This window comes from Gekko japonicus, unplaced genomic scaffold, assembly GCF_001447785.1.
Source record: "Gekko japonicus isolate JY-2015 unplaced genomic scaffold, Gekko_japonicus_V1.1 scaffold518, whole genome shotgun sequence".
NCBI classification, from domain to species: domain Eukaryota; kingdom Metazoa; phylum Chordata; class Lepidosauria; order Squamata; family Gekkonidae; genus Gekko; species Gekko japonicus.
The window spans coordinates 66,589-94,320 of NW_015169789.1; the positions used below are offsets into that span (position 1 = coordinate 66,589).

General features: G+C 48.6%; 2 protein-coding genes across 2 annotated transcripts; one reads left to right on the forward strand and one right to left on the reverse strand.

The window, feature by feature from the left end:
- The first annotated feature begins 371 nt into the window (after positions 1-371).
- On the forward strand, positions 372-15,541 carry TMEM235 (transmembrane protein 235). Its single transcript, XM_015416988.1, has 5 exons — positions 372-636; positions 9,813-10,244; positions 11,625-11,705; positions 12,334-12,471; positions 15,309-15,541. The coding sequence occupies exons 1-5, from the start codon at positions 372-374 to the stop codon at positions 15,539-15,541; spliced, it is 1,149 nt and encodes a 382-aa protein (XP_015272474.1).
- Positions 15,542-16,096: 555 nt separating this feature from the next.
- On the reverse strand, positions 16,097-27,526 carry LOC107115318 (probable low-specificity L-threonine aldolase 2). The gene is made up of 7 exons (XM_015416999.1): positions 26,821-27,526; positions 26,173-26,256; positions 25,373-25,461; positions 21,759-21,944; positions 18,447-18,584; positions 17,889-18,081; positions 16,097-17,364 (listed from the first exon to the last, which is right to left on the reverse strand). Exons 1-7 carry the CDS (start codon positions 27,275-27,277, stop codon positions 17,057-17,059), a joined length of 1,455 nt encoding a protein of 484 aa, XP_015272485.1. The 5' UTR covers positions 27,278-27,526; the 3' UTR covers positions 16,097-17,056.
- Positions 27,527-27,732: the final 206 nt, after the last annotated feature.

Here is a 27,732-nt window from a genome sequence, read left to right on the forward strand (position 1 = left end):
AAGAAACCCTCATCCTGAGGGAAGGGTGAGTAGTCTAGTGTCACTTGGAATAGTGAGCTAGGGACAGTATATATTTAGACGCGTTAGGGCATTTGATTTATTTTATTTTCACCCACTTACTGTTATATTTCTGCACCTTGTTGTTTGACCTATAAAATAAACTATTTTCATTGTTCACTCTGCTTGGTCCTCACGCCTATCATTTTGCCAAAAGGGAGGTCTAGAGGTCTTGGGAGGGTGCTCTGGGCCTTCTCAAGGGAGCCTGGAACCAGAATGGTGCCAATGTCAGGTGACACCCCACCTGAGCCGTGACAGAAGGTTTGTATAATATTTTTAGAAATAGGAAAGCAAAACGGGAATATGTCAAAAAGATGAAAGTAAATGAAGCAGATGAAGATCAGAGAATCAAAGAGGTGGTGGAAAAATTATTGCAAACACTGGTGCATCAAATGCAACAATTTGAGAAAAGGACTCAGAGGAGTATACAAGAACCTGAGAAAAGAACCCTGAAGAATATTCAGAGTATTCAGAGGAATATTCAAGAATATGAGGACTTCCGGTCTCGGCGATCGCCATGGCAGACACGTTTTCCCGGGGGTCCGGGAGATGCCTGCCAGAGCCTGCAGCTGGGAGGGGGTGCGAACGTTTGCACCACCCCAGGAGCCCTTGTGTCGGGCTCCCAGCCATGGGGCACTAGAGAGCTCCCTCCCGGCATGTCTAGCTGGTGAAGGGGGGCTACTCCAAGCCCCGAAAGTCCTGCCGCGGAGCGTCCCATATTGGGAAGAGATCAGCACACCGGAGCAAGCGTTTGGTGATCGAGCGAATTTAAACAGAAGCGAAATATCAATGAAATGTGAGTTACAGTTAAGTGAAAACACCAAGAATTTGGGTAGCCCACCTGGGGAAAGCGAGGGGGGGAGGGGACTCTTCCCCGCTAAGAACTGTCTATAAGCGCCACAAAGCCAGAAGAAAGGGGGGCTTGCCTTACCAAACAATTGGAACTGGAATAAAGCGACTGTAAGAGCTTACCGAGATTTAGAAGAACTTCCAGAGACTGTAACAAACTTTTAATAAAAAGTAAACAACTCTCAAACTTGGCGCCTCCTGTGAGGGACCCAAAAGACAAGCAAGCAAAAGTTAAGCTTCCTCCTGGAAGTGATAGCCCAGCGAGTTCTGTTCCTAGACAGGACTCAAATGCGGAGCTCCAGAGGATGCTATTGGAGGCACTCCGCCCTCTGCTGGAGCAAGTTACTGCAATTAATAATAAGCTGGATGCACAACAAGCACAACTGACTGAGAATAAACAGAAAGCTGAGAAAATGGAGCAGGAGCTAAAAGAAGTTGATGCCAACACAAAAAAGATGAATAAATAACTGCAGGTGTTGGGAAAAAAGAGATTAATTGATGAGACTCATTTGTTACCGCTGCAAATAGAAAGGGCAAGCTATGTCTTGAGGTTCCAAGGCATTCTGGAAGAGAAAGGGGAGAATTTGAAGCAGATGTTATGTGATGCGCTAAGTCCGCTGGCAGAGATTAAACCGGATCAACTACAAAGCGAAATTGATACGATCTTCAGATCGTATTCAGAGTTTATAAGAAAAAATAATCTGCCAGCAGAAACCCATTAGCATATTAGGCCACACCCCTGACAGCACAGCTCATTAGCATATTAGGTCACACCTCCATGTTACCAGAAGTGTGGTCATCTGGCCACACCCACCTTTTGCTTCGTATTCTGTTTACCTTGTTTGTTGTCAAAACCCAGGGCTTTTTTTTGTAGCAGGAACTTCTTTGCATGTTAGGCCACACACCCCTAATGTAGCCAGTCCTAATCAGTTTCTGCTGTTCCAAGGGTCTGGAAAGTGGTTCTATAGCCAGTTACAGGGTTGCCAACTCTGGGTTGGGAAATTTCAGGGGCAGAGCCTGGGGAGGGCAGGGCTTGGGGTGTGGAGGGACCGCAGCAGGGTATAATTCCATAGAGTCCATTGCCCAAAGCAGCCATTCTCTCCAGGAGAACTGATCTTGGAGATCTCCAGGTGCTGCCTGGAGGCTTGCAATACTAAGGGGAGGGCCAGACCTGTAGACTTCAGGGGTAAAGCCTGGGGAGGGCAGGGTTTGGGGTGCAGAGGGACCTCAGCAGGGTATAAATGATCATAACACAAGAAAGAAGTCATATAATCAGAGATGGACTGTTGAGAATATGGTTTACATGCCAGAATTTATTGAGCTCTCAAAATTCTCTGATTATGTCCCCAGTAGATGCTTATCATGATAAGAACACAAGAAATAAAAATAATTTTTAATGTATGGTATTAAGATAAATGATCAGGGGAAAATCAAGTCATGGCAAGATATTGGAGATGAAGGAATAAATATTCAATGTTGTTATATTATCAGTCAGCTTCAAGACTAAACAAGATCATTGACACTGAAAGTGGAGCTCTAATAGATGTGACTGAGTTCGAACAGCTGATTATTATAAAACAAAAAGAGCATTTACTATGATGGTTATATAAGTTATTACTCCAGCTAGAAACAGAAGTACAAGTGAATAATGTATGATTAAATGAATGCAGAACTTTAAAGAACTTTAAAGAACAGATATCCATGCATCAATAGGAACTATCATCGGAAAAAGATATAAAGTTTACAGCCAGTCAGGCATTAAGAGAAAATTGATATAAAATGTTTTTAGATGGTTGTGACAGACTGCACTTTTAAGAAGCGTAGAAGTGCTGTACAAAAGGACTGTGAAGGGTTAATTCTTCACAAAAACTGAGAGCCTTGAGTGACAGGCTGCTCCAAGCAATCTGATTGGTTAGCATCAGCTGAGCAGAGATAGACTTGAAAGCTGCATGCTGAGAAGAGAGTCAGTCAGATTTCTGCCTTGACTGAGTTTAGTCTGATTTCAGCCTTAGCTGAGAGCAGTTTAACACAGATGGAGAACTGGGGGGAAGTTAGCAAGGAAGTTTGGGAAGTAGGCGAAGACTCCCATTTGGGCCAAAGAAAGGCAATAGAACTTCTAGTGAGAGGAGAATTTCCCTACCCAGTCAAACAGGGAGTTACTTCTGAAAAATGCAGAGATCCCTAGTTTGGTGTGGTTAGAAACTGCCTTTAGAGACCTTAAGAGTCAGTTAAAACTCAAGACAAGTACTGGTGTTTCAAGAGTTTGGGTACTGAAAAGAGTGTACCAGCCTTCTGGAAACCAAAACAGAGAATACTCAAAAAAGGTCTACTAGAGTGTTTGGGGAAACACTGAAACAAAAGCCTCTTAACATAAAGATTTAAGTAACTGTGAATAGCTTAAGAAACTCTCATTAGCCTGAAACATAAGAACTAAAGTCTGTACATGTACTGATTTTATACTAGAAATTTTAGATCACTGATTTCACATGACCTTTCCCCTCTATGTTAAATAAAATATTTTGTTATTTTTTAATTTCAAAACACCCCGAGTGCCATTTAAGTTGTTTAAGTTAAACCGGGCTCCTGATCCTTCCCTCAGGTTCCTGGGCTTCTTCAGCAAAGAAGAAAGCACATTACTAGGGTGGCTCATATAAAAGAAAGTCCCCTCACCGTAAAATCAACGCCCAGGCCAAACCCCTGGACCTAGAAACACCAAATTTGGGGAGAGTGTTCCTACCATGACGTAGGTGCTCACTAAGAAGGAATTTTTAGAAATTCGACCCCTAAGGGGGTCAAAAGGGGTAAAATGTGCTCCCCCCATTGATTCCTATGCGGTTGCCACTCTCTGCAGAGCTCTGTGTTCTGAGGTAAAAAACAACAGTTACAGGAGACTGCAGACAGCTAACAACAATTGAGGAAATCAGGAATGGCCAACAACCACCTGTGAGATGCAGTAATGCTGCTGGCCCAGCCTCTCTGATGGCTTCCAACACACTCCCCCCACGTCCTACACGTAACAGGCAGTTGTCTGTCAAGTGCAGCCCTACATCCACAGTGGTGGATGCTTACAGCGGCCAGGGAGGTTTGCTCAGCAGGATTGCCTTAGCCCTGCTGCTGGCCCAGCCTCCCCGGTGCCTTTAAATACAATCTCCCCCAACACCAGACAGACCAGTGTCTGTCAGGTGTAGGAGCAGGGCCAGGGTATTAATGTTTATGGGGAGATAGTAAAGGACATTTCTAGGAGCCATTTCGATGCGTGCCTTCCTCATGAACCTGAAGGAATATCCACCACTCCACCATTCCCTCACACCAACTCCCCCTCACACCTCTCACCTCTTACTGCCCCCAAGAAAGCTCCTGGCAAACGTCGAGCCAGATACCCCAACGCTACAAGGAGGAGGCAACTTAGGAATGGGCAAAGACATAGTACTCCTGCAGTGCTCTGAGCTGCACAGGCCAAGTACCAGTGAGATCACCCAGTCTCCATATGAGCAAAACAATCCAGGAACACAAGTAGAGAAGCCATCACTTTTGTGGAAAGTAGCAGGAGTTGACTTAACAGACGACTGCTTCTTAAGTGGACAGTTCTAGGTGGCCTGCTCCAGAGTGAGCTCATCAAGCAGCCTGGTGATCCAAGCACCTGAGGGCAGACCCATCAATGTGGTCTAGAGAGAGGTCCTTTGGTAGAGAAAAAAAAGGATGTCTGTCTCACTTCATTTCTTACACTACAATCTTCTCCATTAGAATTCCTACAACAAATGTTTCAAATTTCATATCATCAGTATTATAACTGGATTTACGGAACTTAAATACCATAGCGAAGCACAGGTATCATGCTAGTTATGGTATATAACTCCAAAGGATATTGAGAAAGCAAATAAAAACTACAAAGGAAAATGCAGGAAATGTGGTAGACGTGTAAAAAAGCAAAAAGATATTGGATGGAAATGCATGGAGATGCAGAATATATTAAAGTTTAAATTCCCCATGGAAGCCAAGAATAAGCAGTACTGCCTAACAAACTCACAAAAATTTTGGAAGAGATATTCAAATATATGATGACAGCAGCCAAAATTATCTATGCTGCAAAATGGAAAGTAGACATCTGTCTGCGCTTAGAAGAATGGGAAAATATGCAGTAATGGCAAAATTAATAACTTATTTGAGGAAAAGAACACATATGAAATTTGAGGAGAGATGGAGTGTGTACCAGGCAAGGGGAGACAAAGTCAGAAAATATTTTATATATGAATGTATTGTAATGAAGAAGCAGAATGAGAATCAGTTTTAAATGTGACATTTTGAATATAAATGTGTGTAAGAAAGTGGATTTTGGGAAGAAATATTTTTTATTTTTTATTATGAGATATATAATAGACTTTCCTTCTGTATTTTTGTTATATTACCTACTTGTTAAAAGTAATAGTGAGTAAGCAGAAGTGGCAAAAATATGTAATACTGAGTATGTAATAAAGTTTAAACCATTTAACTGCAAAACAAATTAGTTTTAATTGTAAAATTTTGGATATAAATGTATCCCAACAGAAGTATCATTGTATTTTATAGACAATGTCCCCAAAACTTTTCAATGTAACGAAGGGGGTGTTGGAAAGAAATATTTTCTGTTTCTTACATTTTGTTATATATAATCATCTTTGATATATACAATAATGCTATGTAATCTTTTTTTCCTTTCTGTATTTCCTTTATATTACCTCTTTGTTTTCACAGAGAGAGAGAGAGAGAGAGATACAGTCATAGTAGACATCAAGGTGCTTGGAAGCTATTTAAGATGTTTGACCTCTTTCATTCTCCCTTTTACTTATTTGTGATTTCTCCTGAAATCAAATGTAGCAAAGTTGGACTAGTTTGGCAACCCTCCATTCACATAAAGGCTGAACCTAAAGCATTGTTATCACTGTTCCCATTCACTACAATGAACCCGCGGAGCCTGATGGACCCGATGCGGCTTCAGACGGCTCTGCGGGATCCGATGCCCCCTGACGGTCCGTTAGATGAGCTTGTGGAGGATTGGCATAGCCGATTCGCTGCGGCCATTGACGTGATCGCTCCTCGGCGCCCTCTGCGCCCTCGCTCTAGGCTGGCCCCCTGGTATACCCAGGGTTTGCGGCTTATGAAACAGGAGCTCAGACGGCTAGAGAGACGGTGGCGCTGAGCTTGCGACGAGGCTACAAGAGCATCTTATAGGACGTTTATGAGATCCTATGAGATGGCAGTCAAGGCTGCGAAGAGAGACTTCTACGCAGCCAGGGTTGCATCCGCTAGCTCACGCCCGGCCCAATTATTTAGGACAATTCGGTCATTGACGGCACTGCCTCAGGGCAGACAAAATTGTAGGGAATTGGATATTGGCTGTGAGGCTTTTGCGAGCTATTTTGCGGATAAAGTCTTGACGCTTCGCCGCGTCCTCCCCGCAACAGTTGAGACAGTAAGCGAACTTGAGGCCCCTTGTGCGCCTTCGCCAGGGTTGGAAAGTTTATATCAACTCAGCTTGGAGGAAGTTGATAGGGTGCTCACAGCTGTGCACCCAACCACTTGCAGCCTGGATCCGTGCCCCTCCTGGCTCATTAAAGCGGGCCACGAGGGGTTTCGAGGTGCCTTGAGGGAGATAATCAACAAGTCCCTGTCAGAGGGGCGGTTCCCCGAGGCACTTAAGGAAGCGATGGTCCGCCCTCTCTTAAAAAAGCCAACGCTGGACCTGGCCGAATTGGCCAGCTATCGACCGGTGTCCAATTTGCCCTATTTGGGCAAATTGATTGAGAGGGCAGTGGCGACACAGCTGCAGGGCTTCCTAGATGACACTTCCGCCCTTGACCCATTCCAGTCTGGCTTTCGACCTGGGCATGGAACGGAGACTGTACTGGTTGCCCTTACTGATGACCTCCGCAGACATCTGGATCGAGGCGGTGTGGCGGCACTGTTGTTGTTCGACCTGTTGGCCGCATTTGATACGGTCGACCATCAGTTGCTTACCCACCGCCTTGCCGACGTGGGGATTCAGGGGCTCGCTCTTCAATGGCTTGTCTCTTTCCTCCAAGGTCGGGGACAGAGGGTGGAATTAGGGGAGCAGCGGTCCCGGAGGTACCTGCTCGAATGCGGTGTGCCTCAGGGGGCAGTTCTCTCCCCGATGCTATTTAACATCTATATGCGCCCCCTCACCCAGACTGTGCGGAGGCATGGGCTTGGGTGTCATCAATATGCCGATGACACCCAGCTCTATCTGATGTTGGGCGGCCAGTCGGACTCCGAGCAAGAAGATCTGCACCGGGCGTTGCAGGCCATATCTGGATGGCTCAGGCTGAGCTGGTTGAAGCTGAACCCGGCGAAGACGGAGGTCCTATGCCTGGGTCGGAACGGGATGGGATTGGGGCTCCCACTCCCGGCCTTCGACGGGGCGCCTTTGGTGCCAGCTTCGGAGGTTAGGAGTCTGGGAGTGCTCCTGGACTCCACCTTAACGATGGAGGCCCAGGTGGCAGCCACTGCCAAAGCGGCCTTTTACCATCTCCGGCTGGTGCGGCAGTTGGTCCCCTTTCTCAGCCGCGAAGACCTAGCCACAGTGATCCATGCGACGGTCACCTCGAGGCTAGACTACTGCAACGCTCTCTACATGGGGCTGCCTTTGTCACTAATTCGGAGGCTGCAACTAGTGCAGAATGCGGCGGCCAGGCTGGTTGCTGGTGTCTCAAAATGGGACCACATCCAGCCTGTGCTCAAAGCGCTGCACTGGCTGCCTATAGCATACCGGATTCGCTTCAAAGTGCTGGTGCTTACCTTTAAAGCCCTACATTGCCAGGGTCCGGCATACCTGAGGGACTGCCTTGCCCCACACAGGCCCCAAAGAGCACTTCGGTCAGGGTCGCAACATCGTCTTGCGACCCCGGGCCCTAAAGAGGCCAGGCTTGCTGCCACAAGGGCCAGGTCCTTCTCGGTGGCGGCTCCTATCTGGTGGAATGAGCTCCCAGAGGAGATCAGGGCCCTGCGGGACCCGTTGTAGTTCCGCAGGGCCTGAAAGACGGAGCTCTTCCGCCAGGCTTTCGAATAGGAGCCGCCGCCGTGACCACTACCACCAACAGGGGCCTGTATAGCAGCACCACCGGAGGCTGAGTGGCCAATGAACATTGGGGGGCCACAGTAACCTCCCTCTGGATGTAAGGGCATGTGCAATATGAAGAGAGGGTTTTAGTCACGCGGGATCCTTGGGCGTTGCCCATGGTACTAAATTGTTTTAAATTGTTTTATCGTGTTTTATTGCACTGAGTGCCATATTGTTGTAAGCCGCCCTGAGCCCGCACGCGGGGAGGGCGGGGTATAAATAAAATAAATAAATAAATAAATAAACCCCCTTCTAGTAGGCACCATGACCAATTGTTCTAATGAAAATAATTTATAGTATCTAGAAATGTTTTGTCATAATTGAAATATGCATGTACATAGTGAACATGGCAGAATCTGAAGTTGCCTATTATTGTAACATTTTCTGCTTGCTTGCCTTATTTCTTTCCCCATCTCAAGGTGACCCTCAATTCTGGTCAGATGTGCAATAGTGCACCACCCTCATAATTACCTTTTGGACCTGGCACCCCCCCCCCATGTTTCTGTTAATGAGTTTATTTCTATGAATTTTTCTAGTTCATTGGTCTCTGTTTCCCCTTTGACATAGAAAACAACCCTCCATACAGCCTTCCTTGTTCTATCTGTGGAGAGCTTATCCGAGAATAATCATATCCCCTTCATTTCCCTGCTCCCCCAGATTTCTGAAGTACTCATTAAACCCCCCTCCCATCTTGACTGGATGTTTCTAGCATTGACATGAAAGTGACTATACCAGTTGGTTTCCCTATCCAAGAGCCTTAGTCATGCAAGTTTTCTCCCTATGACTTGTGCTGCCCTGCCACCATCTCACTGTCAAATTCTATCTTGTTGTCCCCATGTAGATTAGCCTGTCTGGTTACCCTTTCATCCTTTCAGGATGACTTGTTCCTAAATCAGATGCTTCCAGCTTCTGCCCACTTTCCCCTTGAGGGTTAAAAGCTGTTCTGGAGCCTTTTTTGATGCTCAGCCTGGTTCCATTTCAGTTAAAGAGGAGCCTAGATTGTTGTATATTGCCAGCTTGTCTTCACCCATTCCCCAGGGCCAACCTAACTTGAAATGCTTTCTTCTAGGTAGCTCTCCCGGTGGAACAAAGAATTGTGAAGATCAGTGTTCCCTCTAGGCTGAGTTAGTGTGAGCTAGCTCATAGTTTTTTTAGCCTCTGGCTCACACATTTTTGTCTTCGCTCAGGAAGGGTGGCTCCAGAGCAAATTGATTTGTGCAGTAGCCAAATCGCTTGCTCCCAACTTGAATGCCAGTAGCTCACAAAGTAGAATTTTTGCTCACAAGACTCCACAGCTTAGAGGGAGCATTGGTGAAGATGCTACTTTGGAGGCCCTGAGTTTTAACCCACTGCCTAGGAGCCTTTCGGAGCTGCGGTGACTCAAGTGGTTAAGACGCTGAACTACAGGCTGTGGAAGGTCGGTAGTTCAGCAGTTCGAGACCCGGGTGCCGCATGATGGAGTGAGCTCTCGTCTCTAGTTCCAGCTCCTGCCAACCTAGCAGTTTGAAAGCAAGAAATTGCAAGTAGATAAATACCTTCAGTGGGAAGGTAACAGAGTTCCGTGCGCCTTGGTGTTTAGTCATGCCGGCCACATGACCACGGAAACGTCTTCGGACAGCGCTGGCTCTTCGGCTTTGAAACGGAGATGAGCACCGCAACCCTAGAGTCGGATTCGACTGGCTTTCGAGCAAGGGAACCTTTACCTAGCAGCCTTTCACATCTCCGTAGCCGCCCCTACCCGCGGGCTTCTCTTCTGAGCAGACCTGACCGAGATAGCGTTTCTCTCCCCCAGCGCCCGTCTCACAGAGCCGGACGGCCAAAGCCCTCCGGCTGCTCCCTGCCGCCGCCGCCTCTCCTCCGGGTCCCGCCGGACTTGGGCCGCGCACGCAAGGCTGGCTCGCGGGCCGAGGGGGGCGGCGCCCTGGGCCGGGCCGAGCCTCTCCACGTGTCCGACTCCAGCAGCAGCAGCGGCCCCGACTGCAAGAAGCGGCTGGGGCTGTGGCCGGGGGAAGCCGCCGCCTCGGGATGGTGCCGGGCGGTGGGTCTCCGGGCGCCCTCTGCCTGGGCGCTGCGCTGAGCGGGATCCTCAGCTTCGTCTTCTTGGCGGTGGCCCTCGGCACCGACTACTGGTACTTGATCCGGGTGGAGCTGGCGGGGCGCAACGGCAGCGCTTGGGAGGCAGAGCAGCTCAGCTCCCATTCCGGACTCTGGCGGCTGTGCGAAGGTAGGTAGGCAGGCGCCTGCTCGGAGGGCAGCGCTTCCCTCGCAGCAAAAAAAGGCTCGGTAAGAAAACCGAAGCGGCGCCTGAACGCTTGCGGGAGCCTCCCCGCGTTCTCCGTGTTGCTGGCTTCGGAGGGCTCTGGAAGGGGGGCTGGAAGGCTGCGCTGGTCCCTCCCCGTGCTCTTCTTCCAGGCGGCGTTCTCTTCTGCTCCCGGGGGTGCCTCCGAGGAAAGTCCTTCGTGTTGCTACCCCGACTATGATGCCCATCATCTGCCCCAGGTCTGTCGCCTGCCTCACCTCGGCGTCGGGCTGGCTCGGCTGGCTGCCCGAGGGCGGTAGGAGAGGGGACGGGCTCTGGGTGCCTCCCGATGTAGAGGTGGAATGCTCCCTCTAAGCTGTGAAGTCTTGTGAGCAAAAATTCTCCTTTGTGAGCTTCTGGCATTAAAGTTGTGAGCGAGCGATTTGGCTACTGCATCAATTAGTTTGCTCTGGAGCCATCTTTCCTGAGCGAAGACAAAAATGTGTGAGCTGGAGGCTGAAAACCTGTGAGCTAACTCACACTAACTCAGCTTAGAGGGAACACTGGTGTGTGTGTGTGGGGGTGCCTGCCTAGCTTTGCGACCTCAGAGCTTTGGAAAGTCTTGAGAGACCTTGAAAGACTGCTGGCTTCCTTGCGGCTGAAGCTTTCTTCAGCTGGCGCCCACTTGGTCAGGTTCCTGAAATGCTTTCTTCAGTGGGAGCCCACTTGGTTGGGTTGGTGAGTCCTGAGACTCAAGCCCGCTAAGGTGTCCAAACAGCTGCAGCATGCAGGAGGCTACGGCACCTGCAGCCTGTGTCGGGGAAGCAAGGAAGGTCCAGAAATATCAAGGGATGTAGGAACCCCAGAGAGAATTGGATTACACTGGAGAGGGCTGAGGATAGGAGAGAAAGGGGTTGCGGCACAGTGGTAAGAAGGCAGAATGAAGACTTAGCTGCCATAACTTGTGTGAGGGCCCTAAGATGCTACCAGTGGACATCCCCCCCCCTTACAAGTATCCCAGAAGAATGACCCAAACCATCTTTTCAATCTGCAAACGATGCACTTGGGAAAGGAAACAGGAAACATCACACATCAAATATCACCCCAACTCCTCCACTCTTAGTTTAGCCTTTGGCATCCCAATTGGGCTTACCTTTGCTAAAGCACATGGGGAGGCTGTTGTGCCTACTGAATAAAAGGATCTAGTCCACACCAGAGCCCCAATAACTTTTCTGCGTGAACTGCAGAATATCCCACTTGGATTAGAACTGCAGAAGGTGAGGCACCACCCAAACATTGCTCACTGTAAATCTCCGGCCTGCCGGTGTTTGTTGCATTTCCCTCCTTTCTCTGTCCTCTCCTCAGGACGGAATGCCTGTACACCTCTCATTGATCCATTTGGCACCGAGAGCTGGCAGGTTCCATCATCACTCCAATATCTTATTTGTAAGTAGAGAATTAATGGGAGGCCTTGGAAAGGGTTGTGGGGATCTTTTTGTGAGGCTATAACGGATTGGGCAAGGGTAGCTTCTGAAATGGGTCTCAGTCCAGGAGGCTGAAGTGGGTCCTCAGTTCTGTTTGTAGTTCTTGGCTGCTTATTCTCCAGTGCAATTATTGACATTTAAATCTTTCTGAATCTGAAGCAACCTTTGGGCCACCTCATCCTAGCAGCTGGGAGACCGGCCTGTGTAAGCTGTCTCAGAGTGATGTCCGCTTCAAAGTCTGGCTTTCCCCCAAAAGTGCTTCTCCATCAAGGATGCACCTGGGAATCACATAGGTTTTGCTTAGAACTGAAGAATAGGGAACTGAAGATGGTGCACCCCCAAATAAGCTTTGGAGTACCCTCGTTCAGTTGTTGGGCTGGAGGCATGGTTGGTTGGTATCTTCTTTATCTGGCCTATGGTAGGAGATACATGTTTCTGCATTTTGGAAGGGTGGAAATAATGGATCTGTCCTTTACATGTCTCAGGGCAGGATTATAGGGCTGGAGTGATCCTGAAGACCACTTAACCCCGCCTTTCAAGCACAGCCAGAACCCTGTATTTGATGTCCTCTCCCTCTGTCTCCCTGCCAGACATGCATCGGGCCTTTGCAGTCCTGCTGCCGCTCAGCCTCATCTTGCTTGTCTTCATTTGGATCTGTGGTATCATCAGTTCGCTGGCCAGGAGCTCCCGGTTTCTGCTGTTTACAGGCTGCTATTTCTTGCAGGGGGGTGAGTAACACCATCACCAGTGGGGTGGGTGGGAGCTTTGCCTTTCTAGGATTTGCTGAACATGGCAAAATACCTTTGACTGTTTGCTCAAATCTGGCTCTTAGAGCGTATTTCACAGAACCCATGTTAGTGCCATGTTGCAGCTGCCAGTTGACCAGAGAGCAGCAAGTACAAAGGTGCCAGTCAATGGCTACTTGTGTTGTGGACAGGTTCTTATTGCAATGGGAACTGTATTCTCATTTCTACCTCCTGACCGGTTCTTCTCCTTCCTCCACCCCCCCCCCCCCCGGTCCTTCAGGTACTCAAGCTGTCTTATTTCTCACTTGAGACTTCAGCGCTGTGAGCCACAATGGCACAAACCCTGTTCAGACCCTTTGTGCTGCCTGTGCCCACAGACAGCGTGTCAAGCACCAGGGAGATCTTGCTTAGACCTCAGATAGTGCTGGGGGCAATTCTTTTTTTTACCATATCAAAAAGTTACAACTAGCGTGCCATGCTATGGGCAAAGCTTGTGCTTTGCTGCCTGTGCCCAAACATTCTCTCACTGGTCTGAATGGAATAAACGTGTGGCACTGCCAGCCCTGTTGGGAATGTACCACTGCAGACAGCAGTTGGGGGAATGCTGCCTCGCATAAAACGGCAAATGCTCCCTGCTTGTAGAAAACTAGTATGCAAAGGATGGAATCCACCTATTGACATGGAAGTTTTCTAAGTGCATTTCACCAACTGGAGTTTAAAGTGGTACAGTTCCATCAGGGCTGTACTATATGATAACTGTTTTAACTATATGATAACTGTTTTACTACTACTAGCATAATAGACATTCTGCACACTGAGGCTGAGGAAGCCTGATTGAAAGCCTTTATAGAGGACAGGCAAGACCAGCTGACCTACTCTAGCCTATTGCTTCCTTGGCTGATGCAGCTCCGCCCCCTGCAGCCTCCCTACCTTTGGCCAGGCCGCCAGAGTGCATCAGTGGTACAAACGCTAACTGTCAGCTGCTGTCCCCAAGATCATCTGTGATTTACTTCATTCCAGAATATCTTTAATAGTGGTGTATTAGGGAGGGATCTAAGTCTACAATTTATGGTACACAGGAACCTGCATTCACTGTAACAGCCTCTGCTTCTGCGTTCTGGAGCAGTTGGGTTCAGAAACAGGTCACTTTGAGAAATGTGACATAAGCCCTTCATCTTACCTGACTGACAAAGTGGCTCTTAGATAACACTAGTGGCTAACCATGATCCCAGGTTAGGGGTTCTACAACCTGTGGCTCTAGAGCCAAATAGGGAAATGACAGAAGTAAACAGCTGCCAGCAATCCCAGCACAAACCATTAACACATCTATGCCAGTTGCACTAAAACAATTGCACAGGGTGCTCATGTGTATATTTATTAATTAATGCAAGACCACAGGTGTGCCACTTCCTAATAAAGGACTCACAGCAACCAGTTGCAGGCTGCAAAAATTACTAATCAACATTATTAATGACCAGTAATGTTGTCTTTTCATTCATACAAATAGGTTTTCTTTTGATCTTTCTTTGAATTTTGATATCATTTAGCTATCAAATTATAAAAAGGTTGCTGATCCTTGCCTTTATGAGGCTGAGGAATAGGATCAGATCTTGGGGGAAGACTCTTGGTAGGGGAACATCTATTTAGGATGAATTTTTATTAAGCCCAGTCAAGTTGTTCTAGTTCTTAGAGCACTTTTACATTAACTCAGATGCTTTTTGCTGTCCCTGTTTTCAGATTTCTATACTATGCTTTGTGTGTGTTTTGGTCAAAGTTTTAACTCAGCCAGCCAACAACCCTGCTGGGATTCACAGGGGCCAATTGTGCTGTTAGCAATTAATTAAGGCAGGACCCAAACTTGGTGACAGGTGAGCCAGTCTGGCTTATGATGCAGAGTTTGTGAGTCAGGTTCTTTTCTGCCTTAGGCAATGCAGCAGGATCACTCCACTTGTTATCTCACATTGCCTTTCATATTCTTGGGTCAGTTATATATGTCCTTGTTGCAATTACAGGAGCTATAAATCTTTCTCCACATGGAGAGAGACAGAGAGGCAAATGATTGTCCTCTGGGGGGCTTGCAGCCAGCTACAAAATGGAGTTGGAAATGGAACCAGTTCACAGAAGAGTCCCAATAATTATTGGCTTCCTGATCACAGCAAAGATCCATCTCAGCCAGGCTGTCCTCTTCCAAAAACAATAATCCAAATCACCCAAATTCACAAGTGGGGTATGGAGATGGCAGCCACCCTAGTGTCCTGTTAACTGGACAGAAAGCCAGTGTGGCATAGTAGGCAGTGCTGAATTGTGACTAGGCAGGCCCATGTTCAAACCCCCTCTCAGCCATGAAAATCCTTGGATGACCTTGGGCCACTCTCTCTCTTAGCCTTACCCACCTTCCAGGGTCCTTGTGGCGATACAATGGGGAGGGGACAATCATGGAGCTCCTCGTTTCTGAGCAGGGAGGTTTTATTTACTGCCACTGGCTGAACTGAATTTCTGCTGCTGAACCTGCTGCTCTACTAATGCTTCCCAGTTTGGTGTAGTGTTTAAGTGTGCGGACTCTAATCTGGGAGAACCGGGTTTGATTCCCCACTCCTCCACTTGCACCTGCTGATGTGACCTTGGGGAAGCCATAGTTCTGGCACAGCTGTCCTTGAAAAAGAGCATTTCCGTCAGAGTTCCCTCAGCCCCACCCACCTCACAGGGTGTCTGTTGTAGGGAGGGGAAGGGAAAGGAGTTTGTAAGCTGCTCTGAGACTCCAAGTGAAGGGCGGGGTATAAATCCAATCTCTTCTTCTTCCCCCTTTCCTCCCTGCTCAGCACTGCTGACACTGGCAGGGACCACCATCTATATCTGCTACTCCAGGGCCGCGTTCACAGAGACGGTGCAGATGTTTGACCGGCAGCGCTTTGAGCACGTCCGCATTGCCTTTGGCTGGTCCTTGGCACTTGCCTGGCTCTCCTTTGGCACCGAAGTATTGGCTGGCATCCTCCTTCTCCTGGCAGCTTGGGGACTCGGCCTGGCCCCTGACCCATGTTCAGTGGTCATCTGATCCTTGGAGAGGGAGGCAGGGAAGGGGGGAGTGCAGCGTTGCCAGGGTTTTGACACCACCCGGCCCTTCACTAGTATCCTCCTTGTGGCGCATGCTGACAGCACTCCCACCTCCTGTAACTGCAACGTACACGTGAGTGACAGAATCAGGGGAGGGGGCAGCAAAGTAGCAGGATCTCCCTGCGGACCTGCTAAACTGAGTGGGTAGGAGGGAGGGGGAGCCCCTGTTGACAAAGAGTGCCCAGCAGAATACCACGAGGGGCTGTGCTTAAGAGTTCCTTTCCTCAGCTGCTGATATGTGGGCCGCTAAGGGAGGCAAGGGGCCGATGCCGTACAACCTCCCCCACCACCTCTGGCAGCAGCCATGGCCCATTTGCCCTGCCCCCCCCCCCCCCCCCCATTGGGCCCGGTAAGATTTATTTTCCGCCCCAAGTTTGTTTTTGTGTCTGCCCCCCTTGATGAACCTGGGAACTCTTTAAATAAAAGGGTCTGGTAAGACTTGCTGTTTTCATGCCAGTTCCTTTCAAACAGTTAAGAACCTTTACTATGTTGGCAAATGAAGAATACAGCGCTGCAGACAAGACAGGAGCTGGGAAGGCAGGCAGCGTAAAAGGGCACATCAGAATGTCAGACAGCCCTGCTGGATCACCCCAAGGGCAGGACATCTGAGTCCGTCATGCCTGTCTCCCACAGTACCCAACCAGAAAGCTTACAGCAGGGCACAAAGACACCAGAGCTCCCCTGATATTTACAGGTACATTGCCTCCGACCACGGAAGTTCCAGTCAGCTGTCCTGCCTAATCGCCCAGTTATTTATCCAAAGCTAACACAGGTACTGAAAGCAGCCCTCTGCTTTGGGGCATTCACAAAGTGTCCGTAAGGGGCTACAGCACAGTAGTCAAGGGGAAGCAAATGCAGGCTGTTTGCTCTGCTGGGTCTCTTGATCCTTCCCTAAAGCCACCTAGTGATGCTGCTTCCAGATGTGCTCATGAATTGAGTGGTGCAAAGCATGTAGGCCCCACTTGTGCTGTTGAAACTGGACTCCTCCAACCACAACGCAACCACCAGAGTGGCTCACAAAAGGCCGCAGCTGGAAGATGTCCTCACTCAAGCAGGCTTAGTACGTCCTCGAGAAACAAAGCCCTGCATCTTCTTCATGGGGAAGCAAGGCTAAAAGAGGACCCATGTTACTTGGCTGGGGAACAGGACAGGTGGGTAGGTCATTAAGTGACTAGAACCCCTTCTGTGAAAAGCTTTTTGTGCTTAGTATGGAAGAGATTATTGGGGTCAGCAAAGAGAGGCCGTAGGCTTTTTGTCATGGGCTGATTCAGCCGAGCATCCAGCAGTGCTTATAAGAAGGATAAAAGAGTTGTTGAGCCAGAATAGAAACCCAGACACCTGCTTTTCTTTGAGCCTCTGCTGGTATATTATGGCTTCTGCTTCCTCTAGCCAGGCCACTGCTGACCGATCACAGGCTTACATGCTGAGTTTCAGAAATGCCAGTTTACATCTGGCTTCAGCAGACCTGCACCTGCTCCCGCTCACACTTGTCCAGCACAAAGCGCAACTTGCTTCCAGCTAACTGCGTGTCCTGAGCAGAGACATCACAGTGCCAGACTGCACGCAGGGAATGCTCACCCCATGGGAAGAGCCGCACGCTAACGGCTTGGCCTGTGGTAGCAACTTCCTCTTCACTCACAGCCTCCATGAGCTCACACAGTTTGGCAGGAGCCAGCCAAGAGCCCGATGTTGTCATCATGACGATATTGGTCTCCACAGTGGCTGGGTTTATAGAGCAGAGAGGAGACCCAAGGTTGTAGACTCCTGCAAGGGAAGACGTTGGCTGTTGGAAGGCTGGAGAATTGCAAGCATGAGATTCCCCCTGAGAATGTTCTATCACTACAAAGGTGGGACTCTGGAAAAATGGGCAGGGATTCTCACCAGACAATGGGAAGAAGCCTCTCTGCAGAAATCAGAATGAAAGGGGACTCAAATCCAGCACCAGAGAAGAACCATCTATCTTGACCCATCTTGGGGGAGTAGCTATGGCTCAGTGGTAGAGCATCTGGTTTTGCATGCAGAAGGTCCTAGGTTAAATCTCTGGCATCTCCAGTTTCAGGCAGGTAGTAGGTAGCAGGAGATGTGAAAGACCTCTGCCTGAGACTCTGGACAGCTGCTGCCACTCAAAACAAACAATACTGACCTTGGTAGACCAATGCTCTGAGGCAGTATAAGGCAGCTTCAATGCGTGCATGGCAGTGAGTTCACTATGAGTACGAGGAAGGGAGCAGTGAACCTTACTTGTGGGGATGAGCCCTTGTCTCCCCCTCTCCTTACAAGACATGCACCTTCAGCAAAGCTTCTGGCATTGTTGTGATCCCTCCGCAGTGTTTCCTCCATGTGTCTCAATCCAACAAGGGCAGCTGCTGCCAGAACCCCAGCTTGGCGCATCCCGCCTCCAAGAAGCTTCCGCACACGCCAGGCCTCGACAATGAATTCTCTCCGTCCAGCTAGCAGGGCTCCAGCTGGTGCACCCACACCCTGAGGGACACAAAGAGAAATGGGTACTGTGCTTTGGTGTGTATTCTTTTGCAGTTAAGTCACAGCCAACTTATGGCAACCTCACAGGGTTTTCAAGGCAAGAGATGCCTTTGCCTGGCTCTGCATAGCAACCCTGGTATTCCATATGTGCGCAGTCCCTTAATTCCTCCCAAAGACCCTGTCCATAGTTGGAGAACCTGTCCCCCCCCCACGTCCATGTACAGCCTGGCAAAACACCCCCTTCTGCTGCTCTGCTGTGAATCCAAGGACAGATCATGGTTGAGTGGGCCACGTGATGAAACGTCATGGGTGCCATAATTGCACTCTTGCCCACTTTTTGCAGAGCCTCAGCAACACTTGCCCACCTTAGAGAGACACAGGGAGACGGAATCACAGTGTTGGGTGATGTGACTTGGCAGCACTCCCAGGGCCACTGCGGCATTAAGCACCCGGGCCCCATCCAGATGTATCTTCAGCCCATATTGGTGTGCAAGCTGATGCATCTGTGTAAAGAACGGAACACAGTCAGCACTCTGAAGACTTGTAATAGGCAGTTGCTGAGCAACTATTCTATCATTAACTACACTGCCACAAGTCAAACAAAATGGTAGGGAATTGGCTACTGGCTGTGAGGCATTTGTGAACTATTTCTCAGATAGGCATGTCACTCCACCAGGACCTCCCAACCACAGCTGATACAATAAAGGAACTGGAAGCCCCTTGCCTGTCCTCAGGTCCAGTGTTGGACCACTTCAACTGACTCAGGGGGATGTCGACAAGATCCTAGCAGCTGTGAAGCCTACTACTTGCCTCCTTGACCCATACCCATCCTGGCTAGTTAACACCTGCGGGGATAGTATCCGAGTCCCCCAAGAGAAATTATCAGCTTGCCCCTTTCTTCTGGGACATTCCCAGTGGGACTGAAGGAAGCGGTGGTTTGTTTGCTCTTGAAGAAACCATCATTTGACCCTGCAGTCCTGGCCCTGCAGTTCAGGCCTTCTTGGATGATGCATCCATCCTTGATCCATTCCAGTCTGGTTTCCACCCTGGCCATGGGATGGAGATGGTGCTGGTTGCCCTCACTGATGACCTCCAGAGACACCTGGATCGGGGCGGGGCTGCTGTTGCTCTTAGATCTAACAGTGGCATTCAACACGGTTGATTACTATCTTAGTAATCAACCTTGCCAACATAGGAGTACGGGGGGCTGCCTTACAATGTTTTTTCTCCTTTCTCCGTGGTCAGACACAGAGGGTGGCGCTTGGCGAGAGGGTCTCCCCGCAATACCCACTGGTACCTTTTGCCAATGCTGTTCAACGTCTACATGCTCCCCCTTGCCCACTTGGTTTGGGGGTTTGGGCTGGGCTGCCACCAGTATGCTGATGACACTCAGCTCTATCTGTTGTTGGATGGCTGCCCGGACTCCATCCCAGAGAATCTGGACAGGGTGTTGGAGGCCGTGGCTAGGTGGTTACAGCAGAGTTGGTTGAAGCTCCATCTAGCAAAGATGGAGGTCCTGTACCCGAGCCGAGGGGGAGTTGAGTCAGGAATCAGGCTCCCTGCCCTGGACGGTGCACGACTTGTGCTGGCCCAAAGAGTGAGGAACCAAGGGGTAATCCTGGACGTCTCACTTTCTATGGAGGCCCAGGTTACCACAGTTGCCAGGTCGGCCTTTTATCATCTCCGGCAGATCAGGCAGCTGGTTCCCTACCTCTTCCCCCAGGACTTGGCTACAGTGACCCACACAATGGTCGCTTCCAGGCTTGATTACTGTAACTCGTTCTATGCAGGCTTACCCTTGAGGCTGATCTGGAAATTCCAGCTAGTGCAAAATGAGGCAGTGCACCTGCTGACTGCAACGTCTGTGTAGACATGCATTCAGCTGGTGCTATGCCAATTGCACTGGCTATCAATCAAGTACCGGATCCATTTCAAGGTGCTAGTACTGACCTTTAAAGCCCTAAGTGGCCTGGGACCAACGTACCTGAGGGACTGCCTCTCCCTATATGTGCCTCAGAGAGCTTTGTACTCGGCAGACCAGCATTTGCTGGTTGTCCCTGGCTGAAAGGACATTCGCTTAGCCTTGATCAGGGCCAGGTCCTTCTCTGCCCTGGGCCCGGCCTGGAGGATCAGGGCCCTGCAGGACTTATTACAGTTCTGCCGGGTGTGCAAAATGGAGCTGTTCTGCCAGGTTTTTGGGTGAGGCAGCAGGCGTCAAATTATTCGGCCTCCCTTGCTGAAGCTTTCCATCTCTGTACGGCCCAGACTAAGAAGATCTCCACATTTTTTGGGTTACAGCCTAGCTGCTTTGGTCATTTGATATTATTGCATCTTTCTATTTATAGTGCTACCTGTTTTTAAATTACTGTGCCTTTTGTTTTAATTGTTTTAACTATTTAATCACTATGATTGTTTTAATGACTTTGTAAAACTGCTGTTGTGATTCACCCTGAGCCCGCTTGCGGGGAGGGCGGAATATAAGTCAAAATAAATAAATAATACATAAATAAATAAATAAAAAATAAGAAGGTACTCCAAAGCTGGGTGGCTCTACTCATGAGCATTTGGGGGACTACTTTATGCAGCACACTGATCCTGAGGCCTCATTAAATCGGCAAAAGGTAGCTCGAGTTTGTAACAATTCCTTGTTTCTCTCTCTGTGTGTGTCTCTTTAAAAGTTTGGTTGCATGGCTGTGGTAGATAGACTAGAGTGGTTGAAAGAGGCCAGTGTGGTATGATTGGTGGTTGACAGAGAGGGGCAGGGGCTTTGGAAGTGAATCTGGTTGGATGAGTATGTGAGTCAGTCAGTAGTTTCAGTTAGATGTGGACAGTTGATGTTCAGTTAGTAGTTAGACAAAGAGTTCTGTGTTGAAGCAGTTATAAGCGGACAGCTGAGGTAGTTCAGTGAGAAACAGAAGGAAAGCTGAGTGTATAGGGAAAAGTAAATGAAAGTTTAATTGAAGACAAGTTATAGGAAAGGCCGTATGTCCTGATAAACTGGAGAGAAACAGTGAACATATATGACCTTGAGTTAAACAAGTTTTACAAAGGTACCTGAAAGATCCCTGTCAGTGAGGGATAAGATTGTGTGATACCAAAGCAATTGTTCATCATTTATACATTACTAGTTACATTGTACAACCCTCTTATGTAGTAGTTATTTCAATAAATCCTCTTTCATCCAAGTTTATACCAGCTCTGAATGAAATACTTCCCAGGACCACATAGATCCCTGTAAGCCTTGAACTCGGTCTACCAAATAAAGAAGAGCAATAGTAAAAGCATAAAGGTTTGGAAATCCTTAAAATTTCCTGGTGGCAGCAGATTCTACCCTGTTAAACAAATTAAAAAGAACTTTTAAATGGAAACCAGTCCTCCCCAATAAGGAGGACGTCACAGAGTTCCAGAAGAATATTAAATGGCAGCCTTAGAGTCTAGCTGGGCAGCAGGCACCAAAGGTCAGAGGAATCAAGATTTCCAGACAGGAAATTGTTTATTCAACACTGAGCCCAACCAAGGGAGATTCTGCTATTTTGATTTAAAAACAACACCAAGATAACTTAATGTGACTGATTACTCTAAGCAAGCCCCAGTGACAAAAGGTCACCATTCAGCTAGGAAATGTGATGGATTTCCATAGGTCAGAAGAGTCAGGCTGAAGATGGATGGATACTCACCTCTTGCAAGTACTGAAGGGGAAGGACCCGTCCCCCTGCTGAGCAATGGGTATTCTCAAGGCAGATAAGCTCAGGCCGGGGGTAGTACTGACTTCCGTAGCTCTGCTGGATCTTATGCTCCAGTTCATCAAGCCTGAAGGTCCCATCTGGCAGGTCCTGCAATGTCTCTGAATGGACTCCAGCCACCTGTTCCAGAACAAAATGGGCAGGTGAGGCTGTGTCAACAAGGTGAGATCTATATAACACAAACACCTTGTGCTGATGAAATAGTGAAATGAGCTGATGGTATCCATATGTAATGAGAGATCTGGTGCACAGTTTCTGTGCAGATACGCAGAAAATGAAATTCTGTTTGCAAAGTCACATACGTACACTCACACATGACCAGTGTTCCCTCTAAACTGAGTAAGTGTGAGCTAGCTCACAGTTTTTTAGCCTCCAGCACACACATTTTTGTCTTGGCTCAGGAAGGAAGGCTCCAGAGCAAACTAATTTATGTAGTAGCCAAATCACTTGCTCACGACTTTAATGCCAGTGGCTCACAAAGTAGATTTTTTGCTCACAAGACTCCACAGCTTAGAGGAAGCATTGCACATGACCTCTCTGGATGACCTTGACTGCAGTGCTAAAGATGTGATCTGGTTCACACTGAAAGTGTAAAGGGGATTTGTGTGTGCATGTGCAGAAAATCAATTCTGAGGAATACAGTGAACCTTCAAGATGACAAATTGGTAAAAGAAAACTCAGAGACTCATCTACTGCCTACATATCAGCTACAAGCTATGTGTATACCAGGTCGGCTACATCTTTAGACTGCTAACACTATGGGTGACTCACATTGTAAATGCTGATGACAGGGTTAATTAATGGCAAGAAACCTTCTGGGGTGTTGGGGAAAACATAAAGGAACGTTTGGAAGGTGTAAACCACCTCTGTTGCAAACTACCTGCAGTTTCCTTGTGCTAGACTTACCTAAGGTGGAACTCACAAAATGTCTTGCACCTTAATTCTAAGCCACATTATAACAGTAAGAAGTCCTACTGAAATCAATGGAACACAGAGCAAAGTAATTGGTTTAGAACCAGAATGCCAGAGACAGGTGGGTGAGCACTGGGAAAAACAAAAGAGGGACGGCCTGCAGATAATCCAGAAGATCCACAAGGAAGCTTCCTATAAATAGTTCAATTCATGTCATGATTGCAAATAGTATTCTACAAGAAGTAGGACCCGTGATACTCGTGCACGGGGGGGGGGAGTATTCCTCAGAGCTCCTGGCCTGCAGAAGCAGGATGAGCTCAGCAGGAGGAGGAAGTGGCAGCAGGTGAGTGCAGCAGGCGGGCCCATTAGGCCTGCCAAGCCTTCTCCCTCCTCCCCCCCCTTCCCCAGCACTGACGGTGAGGCCCGAGCAGCTCACAGCTGCCGGCCTGCCAAGCCTTCTTCCCCCCACCCAGCAGTGGCGGCGAGGCCTGTGTGGCCCACAGCTGCTGGCCGCCAAGCCTTCTCCTGCACCCCCCTCCCCAGCGGTGGCGGCGAGGCTTGAGTGGCCCACAGCCACCAGCTACCAAGCCTTCTCCTGAACCCCCTTCCCTAGTGGCGGCGGCAGCGAGGCCTGTGTGGCCCACAGCTCCCGGACGCCAAGCCTTCTCCTGCACCCCCCTCCCTAGCAGTGGCGGCAGGGTCTGAGTGGCCCACAGCTGCCAGACTGCCAATTCTACTCCCGCCCCCCCTTCCTGGTGGCAGCGACAAGACAGTTGCCAGGGCGTTCTGTGTGCATGCGCAGGGAACGTTTTTTTACTTTTGGGGGGATTTAAGTATCCCCCGTATAGTTTTTTACACTTTTCAGATTTTTCTGTACATCTGGGGATTGCCACAAGTGTGCAGGAAAATATCTCTGCCCCCCCCCCAGTGCCCCTGATGTGAGGATTTAGATATCCGCACAGAGGGGGCCTCTTGGCTATTAGTAGTAGATTAACAATGGCTTCTGGTAGGACAAAATTGCTGATCTGGATCAACTGAATTTTTAAAAAGTGTTGGCTTGATGGTGATACACATATTTCCAAGTATAACGAACAGGCAAGGCATCTGTCAGCGTTCAGGACAAAGTAAATTCTGCATATCTAGGTAAGATTATTGTTAACCAGTGGGATCTTAATCCCATGTCCAAGAATATGACTCTTCTTAAATCCAGCAACAGGGCAAATTCAGAGTTCTAAAAAACATACAGTAAGTGACATGTGTTCCCTCTAATAAGAATCCTAAAGGTTTCACATCAAACAGAGATGAGGTCAAATTCCGGTGAGGAAGCCTAGGAATACAGGGCTCGTTTGCATTTAGAGATACAGCATACTAGTGGTTAGTGCTGGACTTGGACTGAAGAGTCCCAGGTTTAAATCCTTTCTCTCTGCTTTCAAACTCACTGGGTTACCTTAGGACAGTCACTTTCTCTCAGATTAACCTACCACACAAGATCGTTGTAGGGATAAAATGGAGGCCTGAGTTCCTTAGAAAAATGTTAGTTTGTGGTAGATTGTGCTTATTGGTTTGGGGACGACACTAGAGGAACTATTAAGTTTACAGGAAATGTGGATGTCTGAGTATTTTCTTCCTCTTTCCTAATCAAGATAGGGTCACCTTTTAGAGGCCCCATCTCGGTGCTGACATGCGGTATCCTGCCTGTTCAGGAAGCTGTGTGCTTGCATGGATGTGGGCCTCTTAAAATGACCTATCTTCAGTAAAAAGGAAAAATAACCATCCTTCAGTGGTTTTGTAGCGAACTGTAACTATCATATGCTCCTTGCCCATAATGAAGTCCTGACAATCCAAGAAGCTAGTGCAGTTTAAACAATTAGCCAGTAGGGGGTAGTACGTTACCAGGTATGTATTTATTTAACTTCAGAGGACAGCGGAAGACAGGAGGGCCTGGCGGGAGCTGGTCCATGCGGTCGCGAAGAGTCGGACTCGACTGTGCGACTGAACAACAACAAAAATTTATATTCCCCACCCCATGATCACCCTGTCTGGGTAAAGCCTTGTTAAACTAGGTCCCGTATCACCTAGGTCCCACCATTCTAATAGGTACTTTGCAAGACAGTGACATCATCTGCTTTAGTAACTGCCAGTACATGGCCTTTGTAGCCATCCCCACATACATCAGGACATGTACTGGAAGATATACTTTTCCACCATGTATTTGTTTTAATTTGGTTCCTCATTCAGTTGGCTTTTCCAGAGGTATGTCGGACATATTTTTTTCTCCCCAACACTGTCTCTAGAACAGCTGCAGAACTATGAGGCTAGCTCTGGGGTTCCCATGAATCCAATATGCCAGTAAATTCTGTCGCATCCCATGTCATACATAAGTTGGCTCCTAATGTGAATATAAAGCCTACAATGACTGGGATATGCATTCTGTAGTTCTTCGGAATTTGCTCTCATATTAGAAATATCCACACAAGACTCAAAAAAAGCAAAAGTTTAAATGCACTTCAACATTCTATATGAAAACAGCCTCCAATATCAGATGGTCTTGAGTACAACCTGCCAAAGATATAAGAAAGCTATATGCTAAAAGAAGGCAGAATTGAATCAGCCAGGTCTCACCCAGCACCACTTACCTGTGCAACCCCTCCATGCTCAAAAACATGGATGTGAGCCTCCCTCCCAAGTAGAAGCTGCGCCCCTCGTCTGCAACAGTGGCACATAACTGTGACAAAAGAGGGCAACTGTCAGAATGGGAGAATCCATGGTGGGGCCGGGGGTGGTGGTGTAGACACCAGGTTATGGAAGGAGAATAGGAGAAAGGTGTGTGAGTTTTGTTCTCTCCAAATAGGTATATTACTGTTCCAGTTTACATCACCGTTGGAATTCACCTAGGCCAGAGCAGTCAGGAATGCTTCCTTTGTTCTCTCCAGTACCTTCTAGGCACAGTAGCTAGGAGCTCTCATCTCTCAGTGAAAATGCTTTCCTGGTGATTCTCGGTCTAGAGTATGCTCCTTGGAGCAGGGAACCTTTTATTGGTCATTATTATACACTGATGGCGCTACAATGTAATTATGTATTTATATATATTTATGAGATTGCTTGTATTTATGAAAACTTGTTGTTCACTGCCCTCGTGTGTGCGTGTGTGAGGTGCCATCAAGTTGCAGCCCACTTACGGCGACCTCAGCAAGGGGCTTTCAAGGCAAGTGAGAAGCAGAGGTGGTTTGCCATTGCCTTCCTCTGCAGAGTCTTCCTTGGTGGCCTCCCTTCCAAATACTGACCCTGCTAGGCTTCCAAGGTCCGATGAGACTGGGCTATACCATGCTGCCTTCCCTCCCTGATGGTGCTATAGAATCAGTAAATAATAATAATACAGCAATCCTCACCCCCCAGAATCTGTCCCAATACTCTTGACTACATCCTATAAACGTACCAGCAATGAGGTTAGCCATGGTGGCAGTGGGTACAAATATAGCCTCTTCCTTTCCCAGGAGGTCAGCAATGACACTCTGAAGCTCTGCAGCAGAAAAACGGGAGAGGGGGGCAGGGTTAAGATAAGATCACAGCCATGGCCTGATCCACAAAATGAGCTTAGTTTTGGGTTTTAAAGCCTCCCAACCCAGTTGCTACAGGTCTGACACAGGTGACTTGAACTTCTCTCACATTTAACAATGAGTTTATTTACAGTTCTCTGTTATTTGATACAATATATTTAATACCACTACTGGAGCCCAGAGGAGCCTTGCATGTAGACAGGCTCTGGCCAATACTCATCCCTCCCACTGTCGTCACAGAGAACTAGAGATGCCCCACCCCGCTCCATCCTGTATTATGACCAGACCTCAGTCCAATGTGTGTTTCCTGGGCAGCTGCTGCCATACAAAGCCTCTCTGATGCTCTGCCATTGCTTTGGCAGGCTGGTTTTGCAAGCACACCCAAGACATTTGGGGGGCATAATGTGTCAACCATTTGCTGGGGTTCAGACCAACTATCCTCAGGCTGAGCACTCCAGAGCACTCCTGCAGTCTGGGCCACACTTTCCTTTATATACCCGGGGAGACACTTCTTTCCCAAGACTCACCATTGACTGTGGGGTCCTCCCCGTAGTCATCATCTCCCACCTCCGCCTGAGCCATAGCTTGCCTCATTTCAGGGCTGGGCCGAGTCACGGTGTCACTGCGCAGATCCACCACATGATGCTCAGTCTCCGCAGGAAGACTTGTTATGTGATAACCGTGAGCACCAATCCTGAGTGCAGGAGCAAGGGGGGTATGCCGTAGGTGCCACCAGGGTAGAAGAGTACAGTGTTGGCTGGCTACAGATTGGCTGTGACACCTTGATTTGATTCTAGAGAGCCAAGAATGTTTAGGGATGGCACTAAGGCTTTGCCATTTAGACTTCGGATGGGCTACGGCCTTGTTAAAGGTCTGGTACTGGTTCTTATGGATCAAAAGGGTGCCCATACCTGGTTGACCATATGCAGGCGGAGCAGGGCAAGCACCAACTCCCTGGCAGGAATAGCGGAGCTCGTGTTGCATCGAGCGGCTTCTAAATTCGTGGCTGTAGTAACGATAGTCAGAGAATTTCAGGGGGGTGGCCACACCCAGGTGCCAATATGAAGTAGTCCCCCCTAACCCTTTGAACCACCAGCACGTGGACTGCCGGGCGTCATTGCAGGACCCACGGCAAAGAGCCTGGCTGCTGATCCTAGGACTGTCTTCGCTTTGGGTGGCGACGCGTGCACGCCCTGAGCAGAGGAGGGCTCGGAGGTCCTTGCACAGAGCACAGCCCCCGACCTTTCTGCCCAACAGCAACATTTCTGTCTGCCTCAGTCTTGCAGTAGGTTTCTTGCCCCGGATGGGCAGAGTCCAAAGAAAATTCATTCTTTCCCTGGGAGGCCGGACTACTATTCCCAGCATACTTAGAGGCGTCGCGATCTTTACGCCTTCCTTTCACAGCATTCTGGGAGCTGTAGTTGCCAGGGCCGAGTGTG